The 21,239-nt window shown below is 43.2% G+C and overlaps 1 protein-coding gene and 1 long non-coding RNA gene across 16 annotated transcripts in view; both read left to right on the plus strand.

The window, feature by feature from the left end:
* The first annotated feature begins 390 nt into the window (after positions 1-390).
* On the plus strand, positions 391-1,600 carry LOC100343655 (ubiquitin-conjugating enzyme E2 N). The gene has a single exon (XM_070056910.2). It carries the CDS (start codon positions 431-433, stop codon positions 887-889), a length of 459 nt encoding a protein of 152 aa, XP_069913011.1. The 5' UTR covers positions 391-430; the 3' UTR covers positions 890-1,600.
* A 12,454-nt stretch (positions 1,601-14,054) lies between these two features.
* Positions 14,055-21,239, plus strand: part of LOC138845201 (uncharacterized) — a 192,243-nt gene continuing 185,058 nt past the window's right edge. For all 15 annotated transcript variants that reach the window (XR_016220760.1, XR_016220756.1, XR_016220765.1 and 12 more), the window contains exon 1: positions 14,055-14,210. This is a non-coding gene — a long non-coding RNA (uncharacterized LOC138845201). The remainder of the gene's footprint in view (positions 14,211-21,239) is intronic.

Here is a 21,239-nt window from a genome sequence, read left to right on the forward strand (position 1 = left end):
TTATAAATTTCTCTCCAACACTTCAGTTTCTCTCAAGTCCACTGTTATCACCATGATTTAAGAGCTATACGATTTTTAAAAAACGAGCACCTCAATAGTCCCTTAACTGACTTTGTGACTCCTTCAGCGCCCTCTCCAATATATTCTGTATTAAAAGAATTAATACACAGATCAAATTATAATAACATATGTACCTCTCCAGTTGTTAATTATAATATATTCTTGGCATTTATTTTGCTTGACATTCTTGACAAGTATATTACTTGACAGTCTATATAACTGTATATATTTGTATATATACATCTATCTACATATAGTTGTTGCCTGGATCCCTCATTGTAATATCAATATAGGTGAGTGCTTGGCACATAGTAGGCATTCAATGAGTATTTGGAGACGAGACTAGAGGCCGAACTCGGGATCTGACAAGATGGCCGGGCTGCCCCGCAGGATCATCAAGGAAACCCAGCGTTTGCTGGCAGAACCAGTTCCTGGCATTAAAGCAGAACCAGATGAGAGCAACGCCCGCTATTTTCATGTGGTCATTGCTGGCCCCCAGGATTCCCCCTTTGAGGGAGGGACTTTTAAACTTGAACTATTCCTTCCAGAAGAATACCCAATGGCAGCCCCTAAAGTACGTTTCATGACCAAAATTTATCATCCTAATGTAGACAAGTTGGGAAGAATATGTTTAGATATTTTGAAAGATAAGTGGTCCCCAGCACTGCAGATCCGCACAGTTCTGCTATTGATCCAGGCTTTGTTAAGTGCTCCCAATCCAGATGATCCATTAGCAAATGACGTAGCGGAGCAGTGGAAGACCAATGAAGCCCAAGCCATAGAAACAGCTAGAGCATGGACTAGGCTATATGCCATGAATAATATTTAAATCGATCTGATCATCAAGTATGCATCACTTCTCCTGTTCTGCCAAGACTTCTTCCTTTTTGTTTGCATTTAATGGACACAGTCTTAGAAATATTACAGAATAAAAGCCCAGACATCTTCAGTCCTTTGGTGATTAAATGCACATTAGCAAATCTATGTCTTGTCCTGATTCGCTGTTGTAAAGCATGAACAGAGGCTAGAAGTATCATCTGGATTGTTTTGGAAACGTTTAAAAGCAGTGGCCCCTCTGCTTTTATTCATTTCCCCTATCATGGTTTAAGTATAAAGCACTGTGAATGAAGGTAGTTGTCAGGGTTAGCTGCAGGGGTGTGGGTGTTTTTCTTTATTTTATTTTATTTTTTTTTAGGGGGGAGGTATGTTTTATTTTAATTTTATGGGCTCCCCCCCCCTTTATGGTGATCTAATTGCATTGGTTAAAAGCAGCTAACCAATTCTTTAGAATATGCTCTCTAGCCAAGTCTAACAATTTAGACTCTGTAGATGGACAAGCTTGATTGTTTGAACCAAAATGGGAACATTAAACAAACATCAGAGCCCTCACTAATAACATTGTGACTTTGCTGTCAAGTGTAGATTCCCCCCTTCAAAACAGCTTGTGACCATTTTGTATGGCTTGTCTGGAAACTTCTGTAAATCTTATGTTTTAGTAAAATATTTTTTGTTATTCTAAAAAAAAAAAATAAAATAAAAATGAGTATTTGTTCAGTGAATGATCTCACTCCTGTTCAATTCCTTCCCGTTACTCTTAGGATGAGGAGAAAATCTGTAGCATGGCCTTAATGGTCTCTCTGGCTTTGGCTCTTCTCTTCCTCTCAACTTTGAGCACTGAGCAAAAGTCGCCTTTGCCTTTCTTGATCTTGTCAGATTGCTGCCCACTTCAGGGCCTTTGTACATGTTGTTCATTCTGCCTAGAGCCTCCTACTTCACCTGGCTAATAACACCTTAGCTCTGCCCATCACTGCAGTTTTTTTTGTAGCACTCATTACAGTGTGCACTTATATTCCTGTTTAAGGGATTATTTGATTAGTGCCTTTCTGTTCTAGTAGATCAGAGATTAATAACTGTGGCTCTGGACCATATCAGGTGCCTCACCTATTTTGTACCATCCACACATGTAGCCGTACTCATTTATTTACATATTGTCTATGGTTGCTTTCACACATAGTGGTGAAGTATGTGACCTCATGCACTGCAAAACCTTTCTGGTTATTTACAGAGAAATTTTGCTGATCCTTCTCAAGACTATAAACTCCATGAGAACGGGTACATGCCTATTGTATTTATTAGAGCACATGATATATGTTCAGTAAATACTAATTGGATGAATGATTTTAAGTAGGCCAGCATGTTGTGCAGTGCTAGTGGGATAGGTATATGAGCAGAACCATGACTACCACTCAGATTAACCAAAAAACATAGAATGAATAAATTTTGTCTTCCATTTATGATAAGGGTATCATATAACCTTGATAGGGATAGTTTTGGTGAAGTAGAAGTGAGTGTTTGGGGAGAAAAGGAAAGAATTAAACTTACTGTCAGAGAGAGCACACGCACGCACGTAAGAGAGAGAGAGAGAAAGAGAGAGAGAAACAGAAAGAGAGAGAGATCTTCCATTCACTGTTTCACACTTGAAATGGCTGCAATACCTGGAGCTGGGCAGGCTTAAGCCAGGAATTCCAGACTGGTCAACCATGCAGCAGAAAGACAGAGAGATGGATTGAGAGAGGAGCATCTAGAATTCCAAACAGCACTCCAAAATGGAATACAGGTGTCCCAAGCAGTGGCGTACCCTGCTTTGCCAGAATGCCTACCCTCATTCTGTAGGTTTTTGAAGTGTATTTTGCAGTTCTGAATTTAGGTGTATACACAAATTTGCTAGGTTTTAAAGCAATGGCTGCCTAATCATTAAGCAATCTTCCTGTTTGTCTCTGATAATTTTCCTTGTTCTGAATTCCATTTATCTGAAATTAGTGTAGTACCTCCAGCTTTCTTTCAATTAGTTTTAACATATCTTTTGCTATCGATTTATTTGAACTTGTCTGAATCAGTATATTTAGTGAATGTCCAAAAGACAAGAGGTAGCCGAATATTGTTATTATGCTCACTTTGTCAATCTTTATCTTTTAATGAATATATTTAAACGATTCACATTTAAGCCTTTAAATAAGAAGATGGTTTTCATCCTATTTCACAATGGTTACTGTTCCTCTTCCCTGTCATAGCTAATAAATGATGTTTCTAAGCCCTCTACTGTGAAAAGTTGGTGGGATTCCTCAAGATAAAGCAAAGTATTGGATCCCTAAGTCCATGTTGCCTGGGAGTTTCCCATTCATGGTAGGAATGGCCTCCAGCCACTCGGTAAAATTGCCTTCACACAAAGTTACCCTCTAAGTGCTTCAGCCAGGGCTCTGTTCCAGATAAGCAGGTCCCAGCTGTGATTCCAACTTTACGACCTTTGATGATTCCTGGGTGCTCATTGCATTGTAACTGCAACTCCTTAGTGTGCCCAGAGAAGCTGTTGATATTTGTTTTGTTTAGCTTATTATTGTTGTAATGAGGAGAGTAATGACTTTCAAGTCTTTTCATTTCGGAAATGATACTTGAAAGAACTTCCACTTTGACTATGACATTGTCTAAATAAGATCGGCGTTGGAGCCTCGGGTGATTACTGACGCCATAAATAAGAGTGTCAATTGTTAAATCAACAACAGGAGACACTGTGCATCTACTCCCCATGTAGGATATCTGTCCTTAATGTGTTGTACTATGTGAATTAGCGTATAACTAATACTCAAACAGTACTTTACACTTTGTGTTTCTGTGTGGGTGCAAACTTTGAAAACCTTACTTAGTATATACTAAATTGATCTTCTGTATATAAAGATAATTAAAAATGAATTTTGATGTGAATGGGATGGGAGAGGGAGTGGGAGATGGGATGGTTGCGGGTGGGAGGGAGGTTATGGGGAGAAAAAGCTGCTATAATCCAAAAGCTGTACTTTGGAAATTTATATTTATTAAATAAAAGTTAAAAAAATAAAAAAATAAAAAAAAAGAAAAAAATACAAAGAGTGGGAATAAGAGAGGTAAGAGATGTGCAATTCGGGACATGCTCAAGCTGACTTACCTCAAACGGTAGAGTTAGAAACACACCAGGGGATTCCAATTCAATCCCATCAAGGGGGCATGTACCAATGCCATCTCACTAGTCCCAGTGATCAATTTCTGTTCACAATTGATCATAATGATAGGACTAAGAACCAAAGGGATCACATAAACAAGAATAGTGTCTGCAAATACTAGCTGATAGAATCAAAAAGGGAGAGAATGATCCTACATGGGAAGTGAGATACACAACAGACTCATAGAATGGCAGATGCCCTAAACAGCACTCTGCCTCAGAATCAGCCCTTAAGGCATGCAGATCCGGCTGAAAAGCCCATGACAGTATTTCAGGCATGGAAAGCCAAGACACTCTGGGGAAAAAAAAAATAACCTAAATGAAAGATCTCTGTGAGTGAGATCCCAGTGGAAAGAATGGGTCATCAAAGAAGGAGGTACCTTTCTCTGAAGGGAGGAGAGAACTTCCACTTTGACCATGGCCTTGTCTAAATATGATCAGAGTCGGTGAACTCAGGGGGCTTCCATAGCCTTGGCAGCTCATGACAAGAGCCTAGGGTGATTACTGATGCCATAAACAAGAGTGTCAATTTGTTAAGTCAACAACAGGAGTCACTGTGCATTTACTCCTCATGTAGGATCTCTGTCCTTAGTGTGCTGTACATTGAGATTTAATGCTATAACTAGTACTCAAACAGTATTTTTCACTTTATGTTTCTGTGTGGGAGCAAACTGTTGAAATCTTTGCTTAATGTATGCTAAACTGATCTTCTGTATATAAAGAGAATCGAAAATGAATCTTGATGTAAATGGAAGGGGAGAGGGAGTGGGAAAGGGGAGGGTTGTGGGTGGGAGGGATGTTATGAGGGGGAAGCCATTGTAATCCATAAGCTGTACTTTGGAAATTTATATTCATTAAATAAAAGTTTAAAAAAAAACTTACTGTCTGAAAACTTACAATTTTATTCCAGTAATTCTTCCTAATTCAGTTCATTTTGAAACCCACTAGATAAAACAGCTCTTAATGAGAAATAAAGCAACCATTGGCCAAATACATGAAAGGCTTTTGCTTCCAGCCAGTGGCTCTCTTCTCCTCGACCTTCCCCTCTCCTTTCTAGTGGGGAGCAATGGTGCCTGTTCAGTTCTACTTGGGTTGATTCATGTATTTCATGTGCATTTTACCAATTAGAGTTCAGCGGGCTTCAAGCAACACAAAGTCTTTATTAAAAATTTCAATAAAGAAAGGTATTATCACCAAGTTCAGAAGTAAGGAAGTTCTAAGTGTGGGACATTTGTTTATTCAGCAAATATAGCTACTATGAGTCAGGCATTGCTTTATGTGCTAGGAAAATGGTAATAAATGCAACTGATAAAAATGCCTACCCTTTCAGAGACTGGATTCTGGTGACATGAAGGGAGATCATTACAGGGCCTCCTTGGGCCATTCTATGACTTTGGGTTTCCTCTGAGTGTAACTGGGAGCCATTGAAGGGCTTTGGGGAGATGATTAACATGAACTGACTTAGATTTGTAAAAGGATTCCACTGTCTACCGTGGGCGAGAGTAAAAGTGGAGAGATAGGAAACCTAGCAATGATAATTTCTCCTTTGTAGCAAGCATGAGCATGTAAAGCTTCATTGAGAACCCGAGAGAGACAATGCAGGGTGAAGGGTGTTTCTCTTGCTCTTCCAGTATGCTTGGCTCATCAGGCTTCCACTGACTACAATATCGTATGCCTGAAAGGATGCTTTTGCAAGTTAATCTGACATCAGGGTCACAGGCAGTGGATGACAGGTAAATGTCCATTCCTATGCTAGTGATCAATATGCCACAAAATAATCCCATGTTCATCCTATCTAGTTCAGTCAAGAAAGAGTCAAATGCTGTGTTCCACTAGCTCACGTCAGATGTTTCCAACCTCATCCCAGCCTTTACTTCTTGCTCAGGTTGAACACCCTCTCTGTTTGTTCTGTCTCTTTATTAGAACCAATAGAGAGCAAATGGACAGGGCTTAGGAATACAGGGTACTTCAAAAGTTCATGGAAAATGTAATGAAAGGTCAAGTTCATTGTCGCTCCCCCTCTTCGTGGAGGAACGACACAGGACCCTGCGTTGTTCTTTTGTCTGCTCGGCCCTCCCCGGGTTTGCTGCTGGTTCTTCCCGGGTTGGCTACCGACCCTTCCACCTCCGTGGAAGGGCGGTTCCCCCTGCCACTTTTCCCCACTTCCGCGGGGGAGCGGCATACCGCCGGCCGGCTCTCTCGGGGGCTGCTCAGATGTTATTCGGATGTTCCCCTTAGATGTTCCTGGTGCATGTTCTCTCTCTCCTCCTTTATAGTCCTCCTCCGCCAATCCTAACTCGGCTGCCCACACGCCGAGTACACTGCTCTCCTCCAATCAGGAGCAGGATCAGCTCCTGGAGGTCATCACTCAAGTTGGCAAGAGGCAGCTGCGTAGAAGCTGTTTTCTCCTCTCCCAGCGCCATATTGTGGGAGAGCAGATGCATAGAATAAGTCTTAATTCCAGTAACTCAGTCCAGTCCGGGTTGCTCCCCACATTCATGGGGCAGGAGTGTGGTACAGTGGGTTAAGCCACTGCTTGGCCCTCCCATGTTCCATGTTGGAGTGCCTGGCTTTCAGTCTTACCTCTGATTCTCATCCAGTTTCCTGTTGATGCACCCCTGGTAGGCAGCAAATGATGACTCAAATTCTTGGGTTCCTGCCAGAGACCCTACTGGAGTTCCTCGCTCCTGGCTTCAGCTTGGGCCAACCCCAGCTGTTGTAGACATTTGGGGGAATGAACCAGCAAATGGAAGATCTCCCTCTCTCTCTTTCTCTCTGTCCCTCTGTCCCTCTCTTTCTCTACTTCTCTGCCTTCCAAATCAATAAACATTAAAAAAAGTAAATCTACTTTGGTTCAAAAACATTTGAAATCACACACATAACAGTTCTTCAAAAAGTTCATGAAAAACACATATTAAAGAGCTATGCATGGTTTTACCGACTTTTTTGTACCAAAATAAACTTTTTAAAAAAGATTTATTTATTTATTTGAAAGAGTTACTCAGAAAGAGAAGGAGAGGCAGAGAGAGAGAGAGAGAGAGAGGGAGGGAGAGAGGGAGGTCTTTCATCCTCTGGTTCACTTCTCAATTGGCCATAATGGCTGGAGCTATGCCAATCCGAAGCTAGGAGCCAGAAGCTTCTCCAAGGTCTCCCACATGGGTGCAGGGGCCCAAGGACTTGGGCCATCTTCTACTGCTTTCCCAGACCATAGCAGAGAGCTGGATAGGAAGTGGAGCAGCCAGGACTTGAACCGACGCCCAAATGGGATGCCGGCACTGCAGCTGGCGGCTTTACCCTCTGTGTCACAGCGCCAGTCCCCAAAATAAACTTTTTAAAATTTGATTTTTCTAAGAACTTTTTGAGATATTTTCATGCCTGGGGGCTGAAGGGCCCAGGACTTTGGTAGTCTCCCACTATCACAAATAACCCCTTGGATCATGTACGGGACCTACTGACCCCTTTGGATTCTTGATTTTTTTCCTCTGTGGTCCCCTTCTCCTCTCCACTTCTGGTCTTGTGCAGGAGGTTCCCCTGCTTTGTGTCTTAGTAGGCTGACAACAGCCCATTTCCTGTCTTGGTGCGGTCATGTCCTATGGCAGGCTTCCATTTTGTTATCCATGTCTGTCAGCTGCAGTTCCGGAAATGGTCCCTGTCTTTACCTGATACTACCATAGTCCATAATGTATTCCCAAAGGCATCTTCCTGCCCTGTCCTGGATCAGGTACTCCTAGTTCTCTATTTGCTGATGCACTGGGCCCTACCTCCATTGGATCTGCTCTCTGCTTATGGAACCCCACCCGGAATCCAGCACCTTTTTCTGCTTTTGCTTCTGTTAGTTCCTGGATAACTCTCTGCCCCTAGCTCAAACCCTCCTTTGCTCTCACTGACTGGGTGTCTATTGCTAGCATTTGGAAGCAGAGAACTAACCCAAACTCTGTCTGATCACATTAGTTGTTAATATACAGCTTAATAGTAGACCATTTGGGAATCATCATTAATGATGATTACCTAGGAATGGTAGGGTTGTAGGTTTAAAAAATTCTCTTTTTCTGATACAAATTTTAATAATGAGTACATATTCATTTTTTAAAAGATGTACTTTATTTGAAAGGCAGAGTTACAGAAAGAGGGAGAGACACACAGAGAAAGGGCCTCCATCCACTGGTTCACTTCTCAAATGGTTCCAGTGGCCAGGGCTCAGCCAAACTGAAGCCAGGAGCCAGATTATTGCTGTGAGGCCTCCCATGCGGGTGCAGGGGCCCAAGCACTTGAACCATCCTCTGCTGTTTTCCCAAGCACATTAGCAGGGAGCTGGATCAGAAGTGGAGCAGCTGGGACTTGAACTGGCATCCATATGGGATGCCAGTGCTGCAGGCAGCAGCTTAACCCACTATACCACAGTGCTCACCCCTATTTTAGTTTATTTTTTATTTTTCTTTTTATCTTTTGACAGGCAGAGTGGACAGTGAGAGACACAGAGAGAGGTCTTCCTTTGCCGTTGGTTCACCCTCCAGTGGCGCACTGTGCTGATCTGAAGCCAGGAGCCAGGTGCTTCTTCTGGCCTCCCATGCGGGTGCAGGGCCCAAGCACTTGGGCCATCCTCCACTGCACTCCTGGGCCATAGCAAAGAGCTGGTCTGGAAGAGGGGCAACCGGGACAGAATCTGGCACCCTGACTGGGACTAGAACCTGGGGTGCCGGCGCCACAGGTGGAGGATTAGCCTATTGAACCGCAGCACCAGCCCCTTTATTAGTTTTATGATAAGAAAAAGACGAAGCTATTTTTCAAAAACTGTGTAGCACTTCTTCATCTTCAACAATGGAAAACAGCGGCATACATACTTGATTTAATTTTAAAATGTTCATAACACAGAAAGAATTGAGAGGTAACATCAATTACCTGTGATTGGAAGAGGGAAAAATTCTCAGCCTTCCCAAAGTAAGTAAATACTATTTTAATCATTTTGCTTTGTGTTACTTTCATTGCCATATGCATAGCACTGGGGGAAAGTTACCTTTTTTTGGACATTTGAACTTAGTGAACCTATCAAAATTAGAGTAAGTCACTGTTGTTAGGAGGGACTGCAGGGCTCAGTGTTACTGAGAATTTGAATATGTCCTCCAGTCTAGAAAACAGGCCTAGGCTAAGGACATGCTCACCATTATCCTGGGACTTCATTTGCAACACTTTCCTAGCATGCCTGCGGTTTGGACAGGGTTTGTGTGCCAAGGGGTAGGATGAACAATAGTGAGACTGAAAAGAAACCAGGCAGTAGGATAAGTTTTGAATTTGAATGCATATTAAAACTATTACCCCTTCCTGGGGCTGCTTTTCAATGACAGATATAAAGGTAGGTATTTGAAAGTCTGTTTGGGTGATGCTAGAAGTGCAATAAAGGTGGACAACAGCTGCACTGGGTGGAGGCTACTTAGAGACCCACTCAGTAGGAGTCACGAGTCTGTTTCTACATCCGTGGAATGGAGGGGTTATGAGCTGGTCTTTGACTCCATCACTTACTAGGTGAGGGACTCTGCGCGTGCGACTTCCTCTATCTGTGTCTCAGTATCTATACAAGAGGGAAAGTAGTAGGATCTATTAGGATTGCAGTGAGGATTATTCTTTGGTGAACAGGGCAGATGAGGAATGGCTGGGGATTATAATATGGCAGATGCTGTTGGGATAAACCAACATTTGTTCTCAGTCACTGTTCTCTCAAAAGCTTTCCATCATAATAGTAAGAAAAGCTAACATTTGCTTTTCCAGTTGTCCTTGTAGCTAGGAATGGTCATTAATACAGTTGTAGCCAATAAGATATAAGTAAAAGTTGACAGGATAATGCCTGCAATTTTTGCCCTCCCTGTAACAGGGTAGTACCCTCTTCTTGCCTTGAACATGGATATGATATCTGGAACTATAGCAAGTATTTCTCATCAGGAATTGATAAGCCAAGAGAATCTCAGAGATGCCAGTCTTAATATCCTGAAGCTGCAGAACCTGGGGCAACACAGCACATCATGGGACTTCTTGCTTGTAAGCCTCAGTAGCCAACCTTGCTGTTCTGCCTGGAAGCACTGTTAACTCATAACCCCAGCAGATGCTGCGGAGTTCTCAGAATCCTTTCTGTCCCATTGCTGTTTCTCACACTGTGGCTTTGGGCTCTGGTGAGTGATTCAGAAACCTCTGGGAGAAGGGTCTTTGAATCTCTGTGTTAAAAATGTCCCCAAGATGATCTGGATGCACATTAAATTTGAGAAGCCTTAATCAGGTGCCGACTTATGGAATTAATTTTTGCAGGACTATCGTGGAGTGTTTGCTAAGTGCTGGGCATTGTATTAGGCACTGTGGATGCCAAGATGGATAAAACAGCTTTGCCCTTGATTTACATTCTGGTGGCAATTTCAGCACGAGGTGGTAACTGCTTAAATGATGGCAAAGCAATAGGTCAGTTTAGGAGATCAAGGAACTCCGCCCAGAGGGGGAGGATATTCCAAACCTGCATTTTCCACCAAGTAGATGTTTTTGTCCCACTAATCTCACTCTGCCTGTGTTCCCTGTCTGTGTTGGTGAGTGTAACATTTTAAATAGCATTACCCTAACTTTGATAAAATTTCATGACAGCAGAGTTTATGGAGCTAATTCCGTAAAGCTAGTTCAGTATCTTAATTTTATTTTTAGGACAGTTAAAATTGCCATTTTCACTTTGCAATTCTTTTTCATGCAATTTGGAGCAATTCTTTTTCATGGAAAATACACAAGGACAACTGACCAGTTTATGGTGGTGGTTGTACTGTTTTGTCTTGCAGTCATAATGGCAACCAAGCTCAATTTGTCCAACTGAAGTATTATAGATACAAATTTGGTCAAGAGAATTGATTTGTCAAATTTTTACCACGTAAAGTTTTTATTGTGATGAGTTTCATGTACTTTCTATGTGGGTTAAGCTTGTGATTATAAAGTAAATTGAAAAAAATGTCATTGTAAAAATTAAAAGAAAAATAAGAAGGGAAGGAGAGGGAGGGTGTTGGCCAGGGAGGGAGGGCAGGGCAGGAAATATCATTATGTTCTTAAAACTATACATATGAAATTTATTCCTTTTGTATGAATAAAAAGTAACTCATAAGAAAATTTGGCAAAGTTGTAGGACATAAAATTAACACAAAAAATCAATAGCATTCTCATACTCCAACAATGTTCTGGCTGAGAAAGAACTTAAAAGATCAGTCCCATTCACATTAGCTACAAAAATTTAAATACCTAGGGATAAATTTAACCAGACTAACTTTTTAATTTTAGCAAAATATGATTCTTCAATCAGGGTTATTTAAAAAATTTTTCAAGTTTTCTAGGTACATTTTTAGTTTGTTATTTTGAGTTGGTTATTTCTACTAGTAATATTTATGATAACTTTAATACAAATGAATGGTTTATGTGTATTTTTTCCTTGCTAATCAGAAAATTTGAGACACACATTTCAGCTATTCCAGGGCTGACCTATTAGGTAAGTTTGGTATATTGTTTTGAGAGCCTGGTGTTTTAGATCACTTTGCATGCTGGGTACCAAGGGGCAAGTCTTTTTTTGTTGAGATTTAAAAGCAAGATTTGTTAAGAGTCTGAGATCTCCAGCCAGAGTGGCATGGAGGGGGGGCTCCAAGAAATGCAAAACCTGAACTGGACCTTGGTACTGGGCTTTTTAAGCAGAATTTGGGAGAAGAAAAAACTTCCCAGCTTGACATTCAGTTACAAGGCAGAGACAAAACCAAGACTTCTGGGTGGAGAGATGAGCAAGTGGTGATATCAAAATGGTGTGAGATAAAGAATGTGGAGAGGGGGTGGCAAGAGTGCTTTGCATGGCTCAATCCCCTGGAAGGGAGTGGGCAGCAGGTGCAGAAGTTGGTTGCTGTGATGTTGAAGGTACAATGGGAATTAAGTTCAGAGAGTGAGAATTGTACCACTAGGAAACCTGACCATAAGAAGGAAGAGAAATATAGACAGGAGCTAGAGATTTATAAGCTTTTTAAAATGGATTTATTTGAAAAATGGAGTTACAGAGAGAGAGGGAGAGAAAGAAAGAGACTGTGAGAGAGATTTTCCACCCACTTGTTCACTTCCCAAAAGGCTGCTATGGCCAGGTCTGGGCCAGGCTGAAGCCAGGAGCCAGGAACTTCTTTTGGGTCTCTCACATGGGTGCAGGGACCCAAGCACTTGGACTATCTTCTGTTGCTTTCCTATGCACATTAGTAGGAAGCTGGCTCATAAGTGGAGCAGCTGGAACTTGAACCAGAGTCCACATAGGATGCCAGTGTTGCAGATGGTGGCTTTACCCTCTACACCACAATGCTGGCCCCAAGGTTTGAAACATTTAATGATGTTGCATGTTTGACCGGTTTTTAGGCTAATGGGAAAGCATCAGCTTGGAGGAAAAGTCTGCAAGGCAGGAAAAGGGGCGTTATCTGTGGAGGGAACATGAAGGAAGGGGGCAAGAAATAGCACAGGTGGAGGTCTGGTGTTAAACTGGAGAAAAGGAGCTAACAATGGAGCAGGTGTAGGTAAAATATCCTTAATTTTCTCAGTGAGGCAGGAAGAAGGCTGATCAGCTATGTGGGAAGAGTTTTTTTTTTTTAAGATTTTATTTATGTATTTGAGAAGTAGAGTTATAGTGAGAGGGAGAGACAGAGTAGTTGTTTTTGCTTGTTGCCATCAGAAAATACTTGAGACTGAGTGATTTATGAAGAAAATAAGCTATTTAGCTCACAGTTCTGGAGGTCCGAGGCCATGGTGCTGTCACCTGCTCAGCTGCTGCCTCGCATGCTGGCGGAGTAGCGGGAAGGAAGCAGCACGTGTGACAGAAAGGTGGAGGGGCGGGGCCAGGCTCGTTCTATAACAGCCTTCTCCTGACACTCTCTCTCAGTCTCTTTTGGAAACTCCATTAATCCCTTAATGACGTTGGAGCCTTCGTGAGGTAATTGTCAGCACCACCACATTGGGGATAAAGTCTCTACATGAGTTTTGGTGGGAACAATCACATTCAGAGCAGAGTTGAGGGCTGAGTCGGTAGTGGGATTGTCTATGCTTGCTTTGGATTTTCCAAGCTGCTCTCTGGTAATGACATTGCCTTTTTTTTTTTTTTGACAGGCAGAGTGGACGGTGAGAGACAGAGACAGAGAGAAAGGTCTTCCTTTGCCATTGGTTCACTCTCCAATGGCCGCCGCGGCCGGCGCGCTGCAGCCGGCACACTGTGCTGATCCGATGGCAGGAGCCAGGTGCTTCTCCTGGTCTCCCATGCGGGTGCAGGGCCCAAGCACTTGGGCCATCCTCCACTGCACTCCCTGGCCACAGCAGAGGGCTGGCCTGGAAGAGGGGCAACCGGGACAGAATCCGGTGCCCCGACCGGGACTAGAACCTGGTGTGCCAGCACCGCTAGGCGGAGGATTAGCCTATTGAGCCACGGCGCCGGCTGACATTGTCTTTCATTTGGGGACCTCTCCTTCTGTGAATTATAGGATTTGGGATGTGACCTTGACTGGGTCATTTGTTGAATGGGACAAGCCTATTGGAAGAGTAAGAGTGGAATCAGAAGGTAAGTTTGGGCTCTGTGAAATGTGAGATGTCTGCTACACTCCCAAAAGGAGGTGGTGCATAGGCATTTGGGTGTAAGTTCAGAACTCAGGGGTGCGGTTAGACATCGTCTGAGTAAGAGGGATGCACTAACCTAGAATTGGATGTGATCATCTAGGGAGTGAGTCTCCAAAGTTTGGAGAGAGTGTCCAACAAAGAGTCCTGGATGTCATTCAGCACACCATAAGATGAGGGGGAGGAGAGAATGGGTCTGAGCTAGGATGACCCTGGAGAGTATGGATTTCATGGGAGGCATGTGAAGAAATGGATGGAGGGAGGAATCAGAGGGCAACCACCTGCACTGGTGTTTGGATTTGGCAAGGTGGAAGTCATCAGCTTTGATGGAAGTCATGTTAGGAGGGGTGGGCATTTAAAGCCTCATTAAAGTGGGTTGAAAGAGAGAGTGAGCTGAAGAAGAGGAGGCAGGAAAGATGGTCATCTTTTGAGGAGTTTTGCTCCAAAAAGGAACAGAGAAAAGAAGCGGTAATTGGGGGAGGAATGTGAGGTAAGGGGGAATTTTGTATTGTTTTTCCTTTTTAATGAGGGGGTTATTATTAGCATACATGCTGATGGAAATGATCTCATCTTTTGTTCTTGAGATTAGTTGCAATATGTGGTACAGATGAACCTAGGTTAATAGAGTTACTGGTCAGAAAAATGAGACAATTTTTAGTTTCCTAGTGAAATAAGCAAGTATGACTAGCTGTGGTTTCCTAGGGTGGGTGGTCAATTTACATTTCACAATTTGAAGAGTGTGAATTAACTACTGGCTTTGGAAAAGTGGTAATCATGGCCAGAGGCAGATTGTAGGCATAAGGCAAGTGGTGCCAGGGCTGGAGAAAGAGCCAGTTTAGCAGAGTAGAAGCTGTTGTGCATCTCTTGAGAGCTGTCCTGCTGAGGGCAGGATGAAGACGGGAGGAGGGGCGAATGGTCATGGAGGTGACGGGTGGCTGAAGATGTTTTCAATGAGAGAAATGGGGAGAGGAGAGTTCTTTTTCTGCTCTGGTTCCTACGTTTTACCATGTAAGCCAGGTACTTTACTTACCTACTAGGAAGAGGGCTGACTCCAGAAAGGGGGAAAAGCTCTGATACACAGAGAGAGGCTAAGGCACGCAAGGGAGAGATAAAGAGCTGTGGGAACATCACTTGTGTTTCTGGATCCACTTTGGCCATCTGTTCATCTTCCCACGGGTTTCAAGTTGTGGAAATAAAGACCACCCAAAGGAGAACAAGCAAAGGGTATTTATTCATTGCTTGGAATATTGTAGGAATCGGCTACAATCACTTGTGTTTGGCAGAGACTCAAAGGCAGGCAGGATAGGAAAGCTTTTCAAGGGGAAAGTGAGAAAGCTTTAGGTGTACCCTAACTGGAACTTGTTGGCATGGGGAAACTGGAGCCAGGCTAACTAAAAGTAGGGAGTCCTGTATGATTGACTAGGGGAACTTAGTATGTACTTGGTTTTCTCTTGTAGTCCTGAGTTGGAAGTGAAATCAAACAGGGAATCTGGAAGTTACTGACCAAGCAGAGGGTGTCTGGGGCTGGTTGGTTATTGCTTAGGTTGTGGTTTGGCTTCCTGGGATGGTTGCTACAGAGGCTGTGAATCAGAGTTCTCTTTTTACACGTGGGCTGTTTGACTACTCAGCCTCCCCAAACCAGTATGTCCTTTTTGCTTAAGCCACTTTGTGATGAGCAACTATTGTTTGTAATTGAGTCCTACAGTTGATCTGAATTGAGCAAGGGAGTTATGGAGCACTTTGACAAATGAGCTTCAAAGTCGAAGCAGGGGTGTGCAAGCAAAAGAAACCCCAGAGAGGATAAGCACCACCTTAGAACATTATTTTCTATCAAGGCCCTATGGAAATCATCCTGTTTAATCCTCAGCAACCCATGATTGATTCTTCTATGCTTTTCAGATGGGGAAGTTCACCTCTAGGAGGCAAGTAAGTTGCCTCAAGTTACAAAATGGAAGATCCAAGGATTCAAATTTGAGTCTTCTATATTTGAGGTCCAAAGTATATGTTTTTAGATTATGCTACTGTAGATCAAAATGAAATGGATTTTTCTTCATCTAGGTCACCAGCTGTTGACCACCATACAATGAGACACAGAAAGACTTAGATGTTGTCAGTGTTTACTGTATCACATGTACAGGGTTCCTGTGAACAGGAATTAAATCCCATGTGGCTGATTCATTGGGTCAATGTGTACTGTGTGACCATGCCTTTGAAGAGCAGTTGTGGTATGGAAGAAAACTCAATTCTGAATCCTTGACCAGAGTTTTTCAAATCCTCATAATATCATTTTGAAAATCACAGTGTTAAAAAATGAGTTATTGAAGTTAACTGATTATGATGGATAATTCTTCCATGCAAATTGCTGTTTAAAACTTACATTTTATGGTCCAAATGACATGTCTTGATGTTAGTAGGTGTGTATTAGAATAAATGAACAATAAGAAAAAGATTATCTTCTGTATTGAGGGAGAATTTGGTGGGAAAATTATCTCCAGATGTTGAGAACAATCTCCATTGAGATGACTATGGGGCAGGGAGAAAAACAGTGTTTATGAGGGTGGGGGAGTTTGTCAGAAACAATTAGTTGTTGATTGGCCTGATTTGAGGAGTTTTCTTTCCATTAGAACCAGATTGCCTTGCTTTAGCCAAGAAAGAATGAGGTTGGATTTTTTTTTTTCTCTCCACGGATGATTAGGAAAGTCCACTGCTTTCTGGATCTGGATGGAATAATTAAAACAAATCCATCTTTCTTCTGATGTAATATCCTTGTTCGGAACTTAAGTTTTTATCTATTTCCCCTTTTGTATCATTTTACTTTAGAAATCTGTGCTGAAGCTGACATGATCATTATGTGCAGGTGATAAAATTGCTCTTAATGAGGCACTCTTAGTCTCCAAGATGTACAGCGCCGTGTGTATGATGGGTTTTATGTAGTTGGGCACATCAAAGTGCTCTAGAAAGGGGAGAGAGGATGCACCTGCATGACTACATAATCATCGGGACTGATCCAGATTGTGTAGGTCCACTGTGTCCCTCCAATTTGTGTAGAGTTTCCTCTGCTGTTTTCTCCCTAACTCTTCGCTGACCCTGCACTCTTTCCACTGTTTTTAAACTATCTTTTCCTAGACTACAGCAGCAAGCTCCCTCCCTAGTCCACCGTCTTAATTCCCCATTAACTCTTGTTAATAGTAGAACCAGAGAGCATCATGGAAAATAGCATCCTTGTATCACCACGAATGGGGAACCAAAATAAGACCTGGGATACAATACTTGGGAAATACAAATTGCCCTTAGGGAATGGCTGAAATAGAACAATGAAAACAATAAATTGGAGTTCAAAAACCACCCTCAAGTAAAACATCTGTCTGAATTTTTAAATTTTTTAAACAAGTGAAATTTAATTTTATTTTGTTAATTGAAAACCTATGAAACAAATATGGGAGAAATCATTCACATTTCTGGTGAAATGCTTTTTATCACCAATTCAACAGGGATAATTGCAGATGGCAAAAAATTAACAAAAGGAGACATTTTGAACATTTTTACCTCTACTTTTTTTTTAAGATCTATATTTATTTGAATGGCAGTTAGAGGGGGTGGGAGGAAAAGAGAGAGAGAGAAATCTTCCATGTGGTGATTCACTTCCAAAATATTCACAATGGCTGGCACTGGGCTAGGTTGAAGGTAGGAGCCTGGAACTCTATCTGGGTGTCCCAGGTGGGTGGCAGGGGCCCAAGCACTCAGGACATCCCCCTCTGCTTTCCCAGGTGCATTAACAAGAAGCTGAATTGGAAGTGGAGCTGGCATTTGTATGGGTTGGCAGCATTGCAGGCTTAACTTTCTGTGTTACAATGTGGGCGGCTTCAGGCCACCACTTTCAAGATGGACAGACTTTTTTTTTTTTTTTTTCCCCTTAATGAAGTGAAACTCAGGATGGTTCAGGAATTTATCCCTGAAGATTTCAGGGGGACAAACTACTTAACTGGGTTACAAAGCTCCAGGCTACCCAAATGCGCACAGGTCCCCACCCACAGCAGGCCTTGGAGTATCTTGGAAGGCCTGCGCGTGGTGCCATGGATTGCCAAGGTAAGATGATCCAGGGCAGGAATTAAAGTTAGGGTAGTTGTTAATTATAGAAAACATCTTGTGTGAACTTTGGGGTTTAACCTAATGGGTATTTCCTATAGCCCACCTTCCTTTGGGTTAGTCGTCTCTCTTCTGTTCCTGAGAACGGAGCAGGGAGAGGAGGCAGGTGAAGCAGCCACATCGAGGAACGAGCTGGTCAAGGGCCTGGAGTCCCAAGTGAACTCCAGATGGGTCATGAGCTATGTGGAGAACCAAGGCAGTCTGTTTTCCCACAAAACATGCCAGGAGCAAGATAGCATCTGCTGAAGAATAACATTCCTAAGTGCTATCTTTCCCCCAGGAACTCAAAGCATTCATGCAGACTTACTCATTGCACTGTGAGCCACACCTGTGCGGTATCCATGGCTCACTGAAAGACAAACCAGATTCTAGCAGGTTTGATTCTGTGACTCAAAGGGAGCCTGAGGAATAGCCAAGTACATATCCCAGGTTCTAAGTCTTCTCACCTGAAATAGCCATGGCATAGAATGGGATGCCAAGAAGTGGCACTCGGCGCTGGTGTTATTGTTCTGACATCGATTGGCCATATCGGGGGGATCACAATGAAGAGGCAAGGTTCCTGCCCAAGGAGGCTCCAGTCCCGTTTGAGAGTTTTGTCTCAGGTGCAGAAACATTAAGTACCTGCACCTGTCCTCTGCAGAGTGCCTAATAGACTGCAGATAGAACGTTCGGAGGAGGAACTATCACAGAGGCTGTGGCAGCTTCACAAGGTACTTCATGGAGAAAGACCTCACATTGGGCTTTGGAGAGAGTTAGGAGTGGTGCATGCGGGGGGTGAGAGGGTCGTTTCCAGGCTGAAGACAGGTGGGAGATGGCCCTACCCCTGAGTTTGGTGTGGTTCAGAGATTTTCAACGCTGTCAATGCTCATCTTTTAAATATATATTTTGGGGTTTGGCATTATGACGGCAGCTTTAGTTGCTGCTTGGGATACCTGCATCCCATATAAAAGTTTTGGTTTTAGTTCTGACGTCTCCACTTGAAATTCAGCTTCCTGCTAATGTGTACTGTGGCAGGTGGTGGTTATGGCTCAGGTACTTGGGCCTCACCCACACCAACCTAGGACGCCCAGTTTGAATTCTGGGCTCCGGGTTTTGACATGGCCCAGCCCTGGCTGTTGCACGTATTTGAGCAGTGAACTGGAGCCTGTGGATTGATTCATCCTCCCTCCCTGTCCCTCCCTCTCTCCCTGTCCCTCCCTCTCTCCCTGTCCCTCCCTCTCTCCCTGTCCCTCCCTCTCTCTCCCTGTCCCTCCCCATACCTCCCCCTACCCCTCCTTCCCTCCCCCATCCCTCCTTCCCTTCCTGTCCCTCCCTCTCTCTCCCCTCCCCTTCCCTCTTGCTATGCCTTTCAAATATATGAAAATAAGTGGATAAACACTATGTATGTATTTTATGATGTCCACTTTGTTTTCTTGATGAAACTTATTGGTCATAAAAGCTGAACAATTTGAAAAGATCAACCTAACTGTCTAGTTGTCATACAAAGAACTCAAAGGAAACCAGTTTGAGGTAAGATTGATGCATCCATGTAAATGCTCAGGCACAGATGTACTGGAAGATTTACTGAGGGAGACAGATGTTTGAACTTAATGATATGCTTGTTTTAGGAGAAGCAAACATTTGAATATTGTTGGCATTTCAAAATATTTGACAATGTGCAACAGGCTGGGTAGACAGACAGTCCCTTCGAGGCAGCTGTGCGTGGATACACGGTCTGTGTACTGAACCAGGGAATCTGGTTGAGGGGTCAGTGGTCAAGACAGCTCCTGCTTGGCTCACTAAGCTGTGGGCCTATGGAGCCGTGTCTACATAGAGCCTACTCAACTTCTCCAGAGCATCCCCATCTGTTACTGGCAGTCCTGGCATGAACACTCCTCCCTGCACATGTGCACACACATACTTAGATTCACAGAGAAGTAAGCCCCGCAAAATGCACAGTGATTCAGGTACATTATCTTGGCTACTCAAATTCTGTAATTATGTTGCTATTGGTGGCATAGTTATCTCAAGTAATGAATAATTCTTGGTGCAGTTGGTTATAAAACTGAATGTTCAGTATATATGCAAAGAGTACAATAAATATTTACATAGAGGCTGTAAAGGGACAGTGGGTTAAGAAACCACTTCAATGCCAGCACGCTATATTGAGTGCTGGCTCAAGTCCTGGCTACTCTACTTCCTATCCATTTTCCTGCTAATGTGCCTAGCAGAAGATGGACCACATACTTGGGCCCCTGCCACCCGTGTGGGAGACCTGGTCATGGCCCAGACCCGGCTGTGGTAGCTCTTGAAGAGTAAACTGCACTTGGAAGATCTCACTGTGTCTCTTCCTCTGTGTTGCTCTGCCTTTCAAATAAACAAATAAATCCTTAAATAGTATTTTCATGTAAAATAGTTAGATTGTAGGCTCAGATGATTATAAGCATATTTAAAAACTGAATTCAGAAGTCGTGATGACCTAGCGTTAGAGACTGAATGCATTAAAGGATGACTTGCATCCTCCCCACCGTCCACTGAATTACAATAGTATTGCTAGTTACTGTGGCCCAGTGGAGTTAAGAACACCCTTTAGGATGTGGTGCCACTTCCACTGAGAATCATCTGTGTAGGGAAAGGAAGGCTGCATTCTGTGTTAGGGTGCAGGTTTCCTCTTTCTACAGCTATTTCTGGGTGCACAGGCCCAGGGGGGTTTCATGGCTGCCAACACTTCCTGATTGGCTTCTGGGAAAGGCTGCTTGAGTGGGAGCCAGTTGGGCATGGGGACCCTCTTCCCTGATCTCTGAGAGACAGTGGCACATGTTCTTGGTCTAGGAGGTGAGCATCTCCCTTCTTTTGGGAAATGCATAGCCCTACTTTAAGAAATTGGATTTTCTCTCTACTTCAGCCATGAATGTACAGTGTGGCTGCTCAGGAACGCAGGATATGATGTATGGTATTCCAAACACAGTACCCTCCTCCTAGCCACATGTGTAGCCATGACACCTGATCTGGGCCGATTCGAGCCTTCCCTAGCATTTCTGCTCTGTGGGAGACGTTGGATGATACGCAGCTGGGCCCCTCTGGCAGTTGCAGCCCTTGCTTGTGGAGGCAAAGCTGGGGGTGAGAGACCAACCTGGCATGTGGAAGATGCAGAGACAAGAGAGAGATTGATATGTGATATTCATCTCTGAGGCTGAGCAGTAATCCCTACTTTATCCACTGCTTGTCTAAAATAATTGGAATTGCATTTCTCATATGTGCAACCCAAAGAATCCTGGTTAATCCAACTGCATTTCCATGCACTCTTTCTCTTACCCAGGGCTCTGTATGGTAGCCACTAGCCACTTGTCTCTACTGAGCACTTGAAATGCAATTAGTTCAAATTGTGATGAAA

This window comes from Oryctolagus cuniculus, chromosome 14, assembly GCF_051225735.1.
Source record: "Oryctolagus cuniculus isolate XC-2025 breed Fujian yellow rabbit chromosome 14, ASM5122573v1, whole genome shotgun sequence".
Lineage (NCBI taxonomy): Eukaryota > Metazoa > Chordata > Mammalia > Lagomorpha > Leporidae > Oryctolagus > Oryctolagus cuniculus.

Bases quoted from the DNA above. Each gene is read 5' to 3' on its own strand.
- LOC100343655 (XM_070056910.2), top strand. From the start codon at position 431: ATGGCCGGGCTGCCCCGCAGGATCATCAAGGAAACCCAGCGTTTGCTG.